The following is a 13257-nucleotide window of genomic DNA, read 5'->3' as shown; positions in this document are numbered from 1 at the left end:
GTAAAGTGATAAAGTGAAATCCACGCTTCGTTAGATTTTTGGTTGAGGATGAAAATCCATTTTCCATGTTAAAACTAGCCAGACATGAAAAATGGGATTTTCCACCCATTTTTCATGAATCGAACACACTTAGGTTTCCAAACTTTTTTTTTTTTTTGTGAGGGAGGTTGGGGGGGTCGGTAATCTCATCATGACCCGTGAACATGACTAGAAAACAACACAACGTTAGTAGGTTTGGGTGAAGCCTAATTGGGTTTGGGTCATTATAGTGTCAACGCGTTTAAGTTCTAACACAATATTAAATTATGGGCTTCTACCCACCTACCCGTTTAGTTATTTTGTCATTAACATGTAATTTTAAATATATCAATAATTATTTAATAATTTTTAAAATTACTCATTTTTTCTAGAATTTCCTTTAACTTTTTTATAACACATTTTTTTTTATCAAATTCTATGAAATATAAAGAGTGTTTTAAGATATTTTTAAATTAATAAATGGTAAAACTTTGATCTAGGAAAGAAAAAACATTTTTCTTAATAAGTTATTTATTTATATTTTCTTACTCCATTTTTTTTCATTAAAATCTAGAGGTATGCAGTGTTTGATTCATAATATTGACAAAATGACCCCTCAATAAGATTTAAGATCTTACCAAGTAATAAGGTTATTATGTATCATGTGATAATGAAATACACTTTGCGTAGTCAATAGTAATAACAACAATAATAATAATTTGAAAAGTACTTTGCTTGCTAAGTTAGTAAGAAAAGTTTTCTTACCACATCAGCTTATGGTATCCAAAAACATTATCTCATGCCACATGGCTATAAAAGACAAAATAATTCAAAAGAAAGTTATTTTTCACCTTGAACTTAGTTTATGGTGGTACAACTTTAGTTTTAGTAATGATATTTTATTTTTGGTAGTGAAAATGAAAAAAAAAAAAAATTGTGATAAAAGATTAGAATTTTATTAAATAGATTATATATGGGTAGGATCAGGTAAATCCATTTATAAATGGGTTGGGTTTGATAAATTTTCATAATACCTTTACCTCAACACGACCTGACCCATTTGCCACCCCTTGGTCTAAGTAAGAGAAAGGTTTCCAACTAGTTTAATTGAAAAATTATAACCGGATAGCAAGACCTTCTGTCACTTAGAAAAATTTCCTACAAGGTTTTTTAAAACTCCGATTTCAACAGTTAATAGCTTTCTTGAAAAAAACACTAAATGTGGAGTACTACGAAAATATGCAGCCTATACTTATTTGGACTTATTTAGATTAGATAGGATGCACATCACTGGGCTGATCTCTTGAAAATCAGTGGACAAACTGCACATATCTAAGTTCAATGATTTTTAAGAAATTATTTTCTCAATCAATACTTTTGTACCAAATATGATTTGAAAGAAATTTTATGTAGATTATGATAAAAATCTATTTTCTAAGAAAATCCATTTTCTTAGGACCATAAGCATGAGAAAATGAATCTCTTGAGCAATTGTTTTCCCTGCAATCATAGAGAGTAATTCTGAAGTTTCCCAGTCATATTGGAAAAGCATTTCCACAACAATTTTCCAAGTCCAAGGCTCTAGCTATTGCTCTAACTACTGCTGCATAGTTAGCATTGTGAAGAACCTGATAGTGATATTGCTGTGTACTCTCATCAAATGGAAGCCAAGATTAATAGACCAACCATGTACTCTGATACACCCAACCCGTAGGCAAGTGAAATTACCATCACAAAAAACTGCTACCGAAGCAAACTTTCTAACACATAAAATTGAAGAAAAATGAGATTTATAATGGAAATATAGGTTAGGGCAGAAGAAAGATGCATGTAGGTTGAGTGCCGGGTCCATACTATACAAGTTCGAATGTTATATAAAAGAAAATTACAAGTCTGAAAATGAAAAAACAAAGTGCTTCAACAAAGGATATAGTTCTTAAGTAGAAGTGAAAAGTAAGCAGTTGGCATTAAGGTCTTTTTCTTTAAAATACAAAGGTGCCAAATTGTGGACCATGTCCGAGTGAGCCACACAAACCAGGTAAAACAACATTCTCAATTCCTACAACAGTTACCTGATTAGCCGAGAAATAGCCTAAATGGCTAATTAGTTTGACAAACTTGGAAAAAATAGCGCCTACTCCTGTTTGTCACGGGCTTCGGAAGATTCATCATTCTCATTCTCACTTAGTGTAGATTGCCTAACACTGGCTTTGGCCTCAGCGAGAAAGGCAGGATCTGGTTCATGTCTATCAGAGGGCTCCTTCATCGCCATACAGATATAGAATGCAATAACCATATTAACTGATATGACAGCAAGGAATCCACTTAGAAGTGTGTGTGAATAGGGAGACAACTGAGTTGAACCTGTTAAGAAAAAAATATACTTGGCGAAATTATTATTTTTGTTATATCTTACCCACTTACCAATAAGGGAAGCGCTTAAATCAACTATCCAACAGAACCAAAACATAAAACAAATCTTACAAACTGAGTTACGAATACTTTTGTTTACAGAAAAAAAAAATCTTCAATATAAAGAATGTGCACATATCTACAAAAGAAAAAGAAACAAGATAATCATCGTTGATAAAACAACTTCAATTTAGCTCTTTCATTATATTGTTGTTGTATACTTGTATAGGAAAAAAAAAATCCATAATCATCCTTGGGATTTGAGATGGAGCTTCAGTCTTCTGCCTTTTTTTGTCTAGGCAAGCAATGGGTTAGTGGTCAGCATGAAAGTGGGTTCAATGGGTTTTGAACCTAGATCGTGGGATCAACACTCCACACGCCTTACCAACTTGGCTAAGTTGGCACCTCCAAGCTTCAGTCTTCTTGGTTTCAACTCAATCTGAGTTCTCCAAGCGCCAAGGGGTGTACCTGCAGAAACACTCTTGAGTTCTCCCCCTTTTTTCTTACCTTCTGTCTATTTTACAATTTTTAGGATCAAATCGCTTAAGGTTAGCCTCCTATTGTGCTTGCAATTTCCCATATTCTCTAACTGTTGTACCATTGGTGGTATTTTCTTGTAACCGCCGGGAGTGGCCTGTGATTGCTCCCCTATCTTCGGAGTTGAGTGATGTCTGATTATCCATCAGGGAGTTATGATCCTAAAAATTATAAAAAGAAAAATGGGTAGTAGTTTGGCAACTTAAAATTCTTTTATGACATATTGAGTGACTTGGGTGTCAAGAGTGTTTTTATAGGTACACCCCCTGGCGCTCGTAGAACTCAGATTGTGGTCAAATCAAGAAGATTGAAAGTCCATCACAAATCACAAGGGAGATCACAGTTTTTTTTGTTTTCTTTTATGGTATTAAATAAATAATACCCATTTGGTTTTAATATATTTTACCCACTAGATGTACTTATCTCTATGTTAAGTGTTTATGAATTAAGTTACTACCAAAAAGAAGTTACACAAGAATATAATTTTACGTCATACCACTAGATGAACATACTCTGCAGCCAGTGTAAAATTTCTCTCTTAATAGGAATCTTAATGATGATGATGATAGTTCTCTTTGAACATGTCAGTGCATTGGGCCCACTAATTCATTGATTCATTGCAAATCATATTTGGGATACAACTAACTCTCACAATCTCGACTCTTGGTCCTCATTTATTATTGCTCGCATGTATGGTTTAAAGCTTCATAACGTTTCAGAATGTTTCACCCGAGACGCTATGCTTTCCACCGAGGAAATGAATGAAACACTGACCCCAAAACATTGAATATTTTGATAGTCTCAATCAAGACATTTCTGAGTTTTTTTTTTTTTCTGACCGAGACATTGCCTCAAGGTGAGATTTTAAATATTGCTCACACGATGTGCATCAGCAGAATCTTGCACCCCCAACAAACTGTGTTGCAAGGAATTGCTTAGGAAACACCTCTCATAGTGCCTCTATAGAGGACTTATCTTGTACTAGAGTTCACCTGTGCCTTCAGCACGGCCATCCTCTTTGGGGTTAAGGGGGTGAAAATGGAAAAATAACGAAGTTGGAGAGGTATTATTAAGAACGGGGTAAAAGGGTATGGACATCCTCTTTGGGGTAAAAGGGGTAAAAGAGGAAAGATGGTAAAATTGGAGGAATATTATTTAAAAAGGGAGGGAGGGAGGGAGGAGGAGAGGAAAGACAATAAAGTTGAAGGAAGTGAAGAGAAAAGGCAATAAAGTGGAGTAGAATAGTGCGGGCCACACTCCACTACAGCAAGAAGGGACACTTATACACATAATTGTAGCTGGAGTAGGACCCACAATAGTGTTTTATTATATAGATGGCATTGTTCTTTACCATGTGAACAATAAGTCTGCTCTGTCCATCAGTTCTTCAAAAAACATCATTCATCGCCAAAGCACTTCCTCTAAGAAAGGTCTTCTCATTGTCAACCCTTTCCTAGCATGCATACCGTTATCTAATAAGGTTTTCCATTCATTATTAGAGGATTTTCATCTATCATGAGCTCTATTAACTAGTCCCTTCTATTTCATTCATACACAAATAGGTTCAAGTTATAAAGGCATATTAGTCCCCCTTCTATGTAGCGGTGAGGTATATTAGCCAAATGTAGAGATCGCCGACTTGCTTGACCTAACTTCAACCATTTTTTGGGCATCTTGAACTCATCTCACTACTGAACTCACCCAGTTTAAGTACTAGAGGCTCCAATTTTACAGGACCAACACTGAGCATCCTTATTAAAAGGGAGACGTGATTAAAAATATTATTATGAAGTGGGGTGGGGTGTAAATTTGGTGGTTTTGCAATAAACAAAATTTTCTAACATCATCCATGGAAAAATAGGGTTCCGAATATTTTAGGTTGGACTGACCTTCCAGCTTATGGATCTTCTAGTGGGATCACTATGGCTTTGGACAAAAAGGAGATTGAAGTTGAAGTAGTGTTAGTGAGGCTTTCTCTTTCTCTAATCGATTTTCATGTGTGGGAGAGCAAACTACATGGATTTTATCTAGAATATGGACCTAAAGCTAATTATAATAGTGATCAATTCCAGGAGAAATTAAATGAGATCATTGGTTTTTGGGAGTCACCTGGTGTATAGCCGGAAATTTTATGTCATGAACTCATCTAAGAGAGGAAAAAAAAAGTGGAATTAGGATTATAATGAAGAATTTTGAGTAGTTAGTTAATAGACACTTTCTGATGGACCTTACTTTGGAGGGTTTACAATGAGCATGAAATATTTTGAGGATTTGATTAGCAACCTTTGGAATATTTTGAGGATTTGATTAGCAATAATTTGTACACCATGGCCAACAAGATAATCCTATCTTTAAGAAACTAAACAATTCATGATTAGGCAGATAGGAGAAGAAGTGTCTTCGTGTTTCTCAGATAACCATCCCCAAGGCTCACCTCGGATCATACTGAGCTGATTTTAGATTATGGTGCTTTGAACCATCATCCAAACCCTTTTAGAATTGAGAATATATGACTTCAAACCCCATAGTTCAAGGAGGTGGTAGGGGAATGGTAGGCATCCATTTCTTTTGAAGGAAGAAATGATAATGCATGCCTAGGAAACTCAAAACCATCAAAGAAAAAATGACGATGGAACTGAAAAGGGTTTGGGAGACTAGGCCTTTAGACAGATTGATAGAGGTATCGCTTTGTTTGCTGACTTCTTGACCACTAAGGAGAGAATCAAAAGAGCCAAATTATTAGAATACCAAAAGGTGGTGCAGTTGGTAATAGAAGTCTTTGGGTATGCTTAAAATTTTCACCATGCAAGAAACAAATTATTTTCCAATAGTAAGTTGTAGGAATCCTTAGACAACATATTTCTTAGTTAGAACTCAGAACTTAATTCAATATTGAGGAATCCAAGCATATAGGTATTTGAATTCTCACTATCCATATGAACTCTTAGGGCTTGTGGGAATGGGATATAGCAAGACACCAATTCATGACATACCACCCTACACAGCATTTGATGGCAAAAGCTCGAGCGACACCTATTGCTATACTTATAAGCGTGAATCTTCTCCTAGCACTCTCTAAAAGCTTGAGCTTAGACATATAGCCCACAAAACAGAAAAAAGATGGTTTGAATTAGCAATATCTGTTAATGCTTTTTAGACTGAATTAGCTTAGACAAAATAAAAAGTTAAATAATAGATTTAAGGAGAAAGACAAGCAACCCTCTAATATAAAACTGGGCACAACGCACAAGTAAATGTGTTTGATGACGATGAAAAAAACATGTTTGCAGAAGAAATTTTACCTGGAAATATATCATGGTTAAAACCATATAAAATTGAAATTGGCACTATCCACATAAACATCGATGCAATAAAGAACTTTCTTAATACCCCTGTCATTGCTCCCCCTGCTATTAAATAAAACAGCGATGACATAATGATAAACATGTGTGCATCATCTCATTGCAAAAAAGAAAAGAAAAGGTTTACAAGCCACTAAGAGAGAGAGAGAGAGAGTATTACCGTTTTGCAATTAATAGATATAAAACAACCAAAGATGGACTTCAAGAACACATTACTTGATACAAATGTTCAAAGAAAACTTAATGTAAGGCCAGGAATACACCAGAAATTTTATGGTACCAATACTTTAAATGCACTAAAAAAGAATGAAAATCACAACTGAAGACAAATAGAGGGAGAAAGAAGAATCAATGTCTCTCTTATTTTGATGGGTTACGTTTATCAATGTAGAACCGCAAGGACTATATTTTGACTACACTTCCAGATTGAAACAAATTTTTTGAAGAAACAAATAAGGAGTGTTAACTAATATAATGGAAGCACAATCAACTCGATACCTTGGCTTGAGACATGATCTGAATTATATGCTCACTAGGCCAAATCAACTCAAAACTCTAAAGCTCAACCTGGCCCATTGACCAACCTGGCTCAAGTCCTGGTGGTGAAATATGCTTTCCTTAGACCCTTAACTATATCAAACAGTGAAATATAATGAGCAGCAAAAAATGTAAACTACTTACTTTAGATCTTCATTAAATTTTTTTTTAATGTTTTAGATAAGAAACCATCACCCTCATCACTAACTTATCCCAACTTTTGGGAATAGGCAACATGAATCATCTTCCTTCATTTCAATGGTTTAAAAAGTTTTTTGAGGCTTACGTATCAAGGCTGATTTTGGGGCGGGGATTCCAAAATATCTTGCACATATTTCCCGTGACACACTCCTCATCCGTTAAGGAAAATATCATTGTTCCCAAATGAAATGAATCGATGTTTTTCCATTTTTCCCCCCTAAATTTCTCTATTTTACTAAAAAAGAAACTGAGGAAAAAAAATTTATTGAGAAAAAGAAAAAGAAGGAGGCTAAAACAGCCCACCACCGAAATTGCAAGGAAAAGAAGAAGAAGAAGAAGAAGAAGAAGAGAAACGTAACAAACAACAAAAAGTGACTGACTCAAGCATCAAAAATTAGATCCCAATTGATAGATGGTCCTCAACAAATATTCCTTTAAATTCTTTAAAAGTCATACTCCAACATAATAAGAGACCTAGAATGGACATGATAACCTCTTGCAAAGAATGTTCTTTTCCTTCAAAGACCCTACTATTTTACTAAAATTTCCCTTTATTAGTGTAGTATAGCTTTGCCAAGGCAAGTAAAATGAGCATAAGTAAGTGCTATTATAAAAGCAAATGCCCATGCACGCCTAGGTGCCAAAGAGCTATGTGTTTAAATGTTTTCCCAACTGAGCGTGTAAAATCAATGTTACATGTTCTTTACACATTAAAAAACTAAAATTATGTATTTTTTGTCTTTTTTGTTTAGGCTAGGTGTCATCGACCTCCTAGGTTCATTTGTATCTTAGGCTTCTCTTCCCTTCAATACAAATCTTTACCTATAAAAAACTGAAAATGTGCATCCATACAAACATTTTTCCTTCCCCCTTTTCCACTTTTCTCCCTCTCAACTCCCTCCCCCCTTCCGTTCGCCATAATCATCATTATTATTGTCACCAGCAATATCACACCCCAAGATCTGGAATTTTGATTTTCTTAAATTTTCAGATCTCAAAGAATGATCTCTGTAACTCCTTAGTGATATATTAATTTTTTAGAAAATTCAACAAAGTTTCCTTTGTATTTTTGTAATTAATTAATTTTTCTTGTAAATAACACCTACGTTCATTTCTTCAATACTCACAACAAAAAAATTCTACTTCAAAGTAATTAAATTTATATTTACACCTAGTTCCACTTATATGACTTTGATCAAAACTGACCATCTAAGCACAAAACTCTACAACTTTACATGTATTGATTTACACCAAAGAGCTTATGTGCTGCCAAAATCAAATGCCTATTTTGTCTTCGGGACTCAACTTATTCTGGAAGGAAATATATGAGGAGGTTGAGCTTTGGGGAAAGCCCAACAAGTAAATCTAACTTACACATAGAGTTTTAAGTAGAAATCTTACGTTAGTTACCTAAAAACACAATTTCAAGAAAATTACGAAGAATATAGTTTTTAATATAAACAATGAAACCAATAATGTAAATATTGATTACCTTCAAATCACATTTATGTAAACCATTTCAATAACGTTGAAAAGAAAATTTTCATGTAAAGAAATCATGAGACTACCTTAAAAATTTGGCCATATACCAATGATCCATGATCGTTGAAAATCTCTTTATATTCATTTTCACTTATACAATTAGTTGACCATGTAATAAAGCTATCCAAGCTACTATTCCATTAAAGAAGCACTGAATACCAAAGTGTTATACGATATTGAACGGAAACATGTCTTTCAAAGGCCTCAATCATTAGTATAGTCGTCACAAATAGATCCAGGTACAACGATCCCTCCAGACTCTTCGCATAGAACAAAACTAGGTTAATGCAAGGGCTTCATCCCAATTACAACTTTTACCAGACATTACAGACTATCTTAACCCACTACATTCCGATTGTCTACTTGCACCAGCTACTAGGGTAGTCTGTAAGCTTTCTTTGAACTCGGTATCATACATCTTAGGGGTCTTACAGTCAAGGCATCACTATGCCTTTCTCAACTCAAAGTATTCTATCTCACCGGTCTTTCAACCTTACTTAACTTTAAAGTAAAATCATAAAAACAATCCAGTCACATGTTACACGGTCAAAATTGGCTAAAAAAATGTTTAATCTATTGTTAGATCATTTCCTAAATGTTGTTCTTGTCAAAAATCTTAAAATCTCAACTTACACTCAAATAATTCTTGATGTACCTTGTTAAAACATTACATAAGAAATCATACAAACTAACAATTTACTGAAGTAACCAAAAATATAATTTCACCTCCCTCTAAACCTTAACCACTATAACTTGTGAGCATCAACTTAACAAATACATTGTTATTAACACTTGCTACCAGTAATGTGAAATCAATCACATTCCCAACATCACCTCATTATTGTAATACAAAGAATACCAACACAAACTCATTACACTCACCTAATTGCATGCATTTTACAATTAAATTCTTATCTAACTGGTCAATAATTTTTCTTTTTATCACACCCGATCTTTAACAAAATACAATACAAAATTTTAGTGGGTTTGACAATTTTTCAACCACTTGAAGCACCATTTATAATAATTTACTTAGGTTTGACAATTCTTCCATCACCTAACATACAGTTCATCTAACTATTCACCAAACCATAAATCAATCATCAACTCATAATCTAAGCATCAATGAATATCACCAAAAAACAAGTTATAATATTATTCCATCTAAAACCAACAATAACCCTAAAAATGAAAACTAATACCTACCTTAATTAATAAATTCCAATACTGAATCACCAATCTCCCTAGATTCTGTACACAAGAAAGGGTTTAAACCCCTTTAGCCCTTTCTCAACATTTTAGGGCAATTTTGACCCAACTCCTCACATTTGGGTGAAATTTTCAAATACCCCTTTTATTTTCTTTGAATTTAATGACAACCCCCCTGATCTTGGTCTTTTCTTATGCACTAATAAAAATGATGCAAATGCCCTGTATCAACCTCTAACAAAAAACTTTTGAATTTTTCTCAAAATCAATCATTTTCAAGTTCTTCAATGTCTAGGGTAATTTATTTATTTATTTTAATAACTTATTTAAATACATATAACTCTAATTTTCTAAAACTAAAAAAATCGGATCATTACAACCAACATCATCATCATTATCATACCATGATTCTTTTTCTAATTTTTAGAAGTAATGTGTCAATGATAACCATAGAACAGATTGGAATATTTGAGTGCCTTCTTTTTTTTCACTAAGCAAGCAAGGATTTGTTTGAAAGACAGTAAATGTTACATAATTACAGAAGCATAGCCCTTACCATACAAAAATTAAAATTTAAGATTTGGAAGGTCCATGAGATCTCCCATATAACATCTACACACATTTTTGGTTATGAGATTAGATTAAAAAAAAGTAGCATGACTTTTTGACTGAATGTTGCTTGAAGCTAGGGTGTCAACAATCTGGTTTCCTTCCCTGTAGCAAAGCATTAACACCCAAGTAAAACCAGACAACATCATTTAATACTTCTTACCCGATGAGTCCACCTTCCAAGGACACCATTTTCCTCTAAAGGCACACCCCACAAACAAGGATTCTTACTCAATTGTGATTGTACAAGAATTTGGGATTTATTTAACTCCATTATACACTGCTCGAAATTTACAAATTGTATTAGTTCAGTCCCCATAATAGGATCAAAAGTCCAGCACTCTAGTAGTATCATGTAAAATGCCACCTTCCTCCCCCTTCCCAGGGATTTCCAAACATGCTCCATCTGTGTTCAGTTCAATCATTCTTCTCTCAGGCATTTCCATATAACTTTAATTATTGGAGGAGTCTTCCCTGAAATAATCAGAATATTTAGAGATGAAAAGCATAGCATTATCCTCATTGCAAGCCTCGGATTTCAAATGTTGAATCATCACCAATTGTTGCAAACAATTGGCCACCCTTTATTTCACTTCTACCGACCCCATACCTCATGTTTGAAAGTTGGCTGCAATCCGACTTAATTCCCAAAAATAAGCCATAAGAGTTATTTTTTATTGACGACTTGGTTTGGTACATATGAGGAGCAATTTAAATGAACAAAGAGTAGACTGCCAAAAGCCATACCTCCTTTGCTATAGAACATTGGAGGAAGAGATGGTCCACCACCTCCATGTCTCAACGGCACGCAGAACACCAAGAAACAACAGTTATGTAGAGTTTTCATCTCATCCACTTGGCATGCATAATGCAAAATTTGTTTCCCAAACCCGACCCCATTTCTTATTCGGAGGACACAAGTCACAAATCAAGTCATCCTAAGCCAATTTTGAAGAAGAAGTACTTTAAAGGAGTTGGCATCCACCAAACCTGTTCCACTGTTCCTGGTTATAATCTTGCTGGCCCCACAAATTAACTCACATTCCAACCAAGTCAAGTTTTAATCTCAGATTTTCAACATCTCAACGGTTTCCCCTTTGAGCTTCCAACATAAGCATATCATCCCCCCCTACATCTAAAAATTGTAAGACTAGAGGCCCCTCAATCAATTGCGTTTTTTTTTTTTTTTTGTAGGCAAATGCAATTCATTAAAAAAGTGGTCAAGATGACCAACAAATATACAAAAATGAGAGACCAAACCAACCACCCACATCACATTGGATTAATTTTACACATCCAATCCCAATTCCCATCTACCTAGATAATCCTCAAAGAACTCCCCCCACGAACTCTTTAAACACTTTACACCAATAAATCAAAAGAGCAATAATAGATAGAATGGGCGCTCCTTATCCCCAAATATCCTGCAATTCCTCTCTGTCGAGATGTCCCAACAAGCCACGAAGGGAATGATTGACCAAAACATCCTTTTTTACTAACCTGAATGAGGAGCCCAAAAACACCCAAGACTCAAACAGAGACCTCACCCACTCAAGAAAACACATCACAATCATAAACAGCTCCAAGAAGTGACTCCATACCTCACACGGCAAACATGCAAAATTTTACCTTTCGAAAAACTAACCCAGAAGTTTGATTTTTTATTTATTTATACGATTTTTAAAAACAAATAGCATTAAGCTTCAATCAAAGAAACTAACACAAAATAAGTAAGACCAGTAAATTATTATTTTTTCTAAGACGCCATATTTCTTGCAAGCAATTTATCAAACAAGTGGTGTGCAATTACTTATAACACATAATTCATTAAAATTCACAGAAACAGTTGAAATCCAATTCCAACCTCAAATTTATGCAAATTAAACAAATTGTGCAAGAATAAAATTATCAAATAATCACACAGAGTGAACAGCAACCCGTTTCATCAGTACTAGAAAACAAAACCAATAGGACTCGGACACGTAGGACGACTAGTTGGATTGGCAACCCTAGATTCAAGGAGTTATCGAGCATCAAGAGAAGCGTAGGTTTTACCAGTAATGGTGAGCGACAGCCACTTGGTTTGTTTGGATGGTCCAACCCTTCCCTGATCGACCGAAGAGAGAGAGATCAACTACAACAAAAGACCCATGTATTGCTTGGATCGGATTAGATCCGAAACCCGGTCCATTCTTATCGGATAAATAAGGGTCCAAATCAAGGAGTTGGGTTCTGATATGGAGCCCATCCATTAACGACTTGATTTTATAACTTACCAGATCAATTCTGGACCAACAATATCCCAATCCGATAATATATTTGAAAATATATAGATATAAATAATATATATTTGGAAAATGCTGAAGTAATATTGAAATTGACATCGTTTCAAACATTGCTGACATGGATATGTGTACAGAACCATAGATGCCCTCATCGAGATACGAGTTAGAAATATATATGGTTATGTGCGCACCAATGCATGAAACAATGTCAATTTCAATGTCACTCCAGCTTGACTCTAAATATTTATATTGAGTTTTTGGATTGGATCAATTCGAATCGGAACAACACAAATTATGTCTGAGTAGTTTTTGTTTGCAATAACTACGAACATAATAAGCATGGATCTAGGATTTGAACTTAAACAAAACAATACAATAATCGAATCGAACGAACAATAATTGTAAAATACCTGGATTCGCTTTTCCGATTATCCACGGAGAGTATGTTAATCTTGATCTGCAAAGAACAGGTGCACTACCCCAACTCTGCCTACACTTTTGGTGATGGGAACCTCTATCTCAATAATAGAATGATCTGTGTGTAG

The 13257-nt window shown here is 34.6% G+C and overlaps 1 protein-coding gene across 4 annotated transcripts; it reads right to left on the bottom strand.

The window, feature by feature from the left end:
- Window positions 1–1826: 1826 nt before the first annotated feature.
- Window positions 1827–12637, bottom strand: LOC147410963 (uncharacterized). 4 transcript variants are annotated; one of them, XM_086442341.1, is made up of 4 exons: window positions 12483–12541; window positions 6828–6925; window positions 6270–6377; window positions 1827–2382 (listed from the first exon to the last, which is right to left on the bottom strand). In XM_086442341.1, the coding sequence occupies exons 3-4, from the start codon at window positions 6364–6366 to the stop codon at window positions 2153–2155; spliced, it is 327 nt and encodes a 108-aa protein (XP_086298467.1). In that variant the 5' UTR covers window positions 6367–6377; window positions 6828–6925; window positions 12483–12541; the 3' UTR covers window positions 1827–2152. The 4 variants fall into 4 exon arrangements, with proteins under 4 accessions (XP_086298467.1, XP_086298475.1, XP_086298449.1 ...); XM_086442349.1 differs by having other exon boundaries at window positions 6270–6374; window positions 12483–12539; XM_086442323.1 differs by lacking the exon at window positions 6828–6925 and having other exon boundaries at window positions 12483–12637.
- Window positions 12638–13257: the final 620 nt, after the last annotated feature.

This window comes from Akebia trifoliata, chromosome 1, assembly GCF_017979445.1.
Source record: "Akebia trifoliata isolate Shusen 1 chromosome 1, ASM1797944v1, whole genome shotgun sequence".
NCBI lineage: Eukaryota > Viridiplantae > Streptophyta > Magnoliopsida > Ranunculales > Lardizabalaceae > Akebia > Akebia trifoliata.
This window is presented reverse-complemented; position numbering and strand designations above follow the sequence as displayed.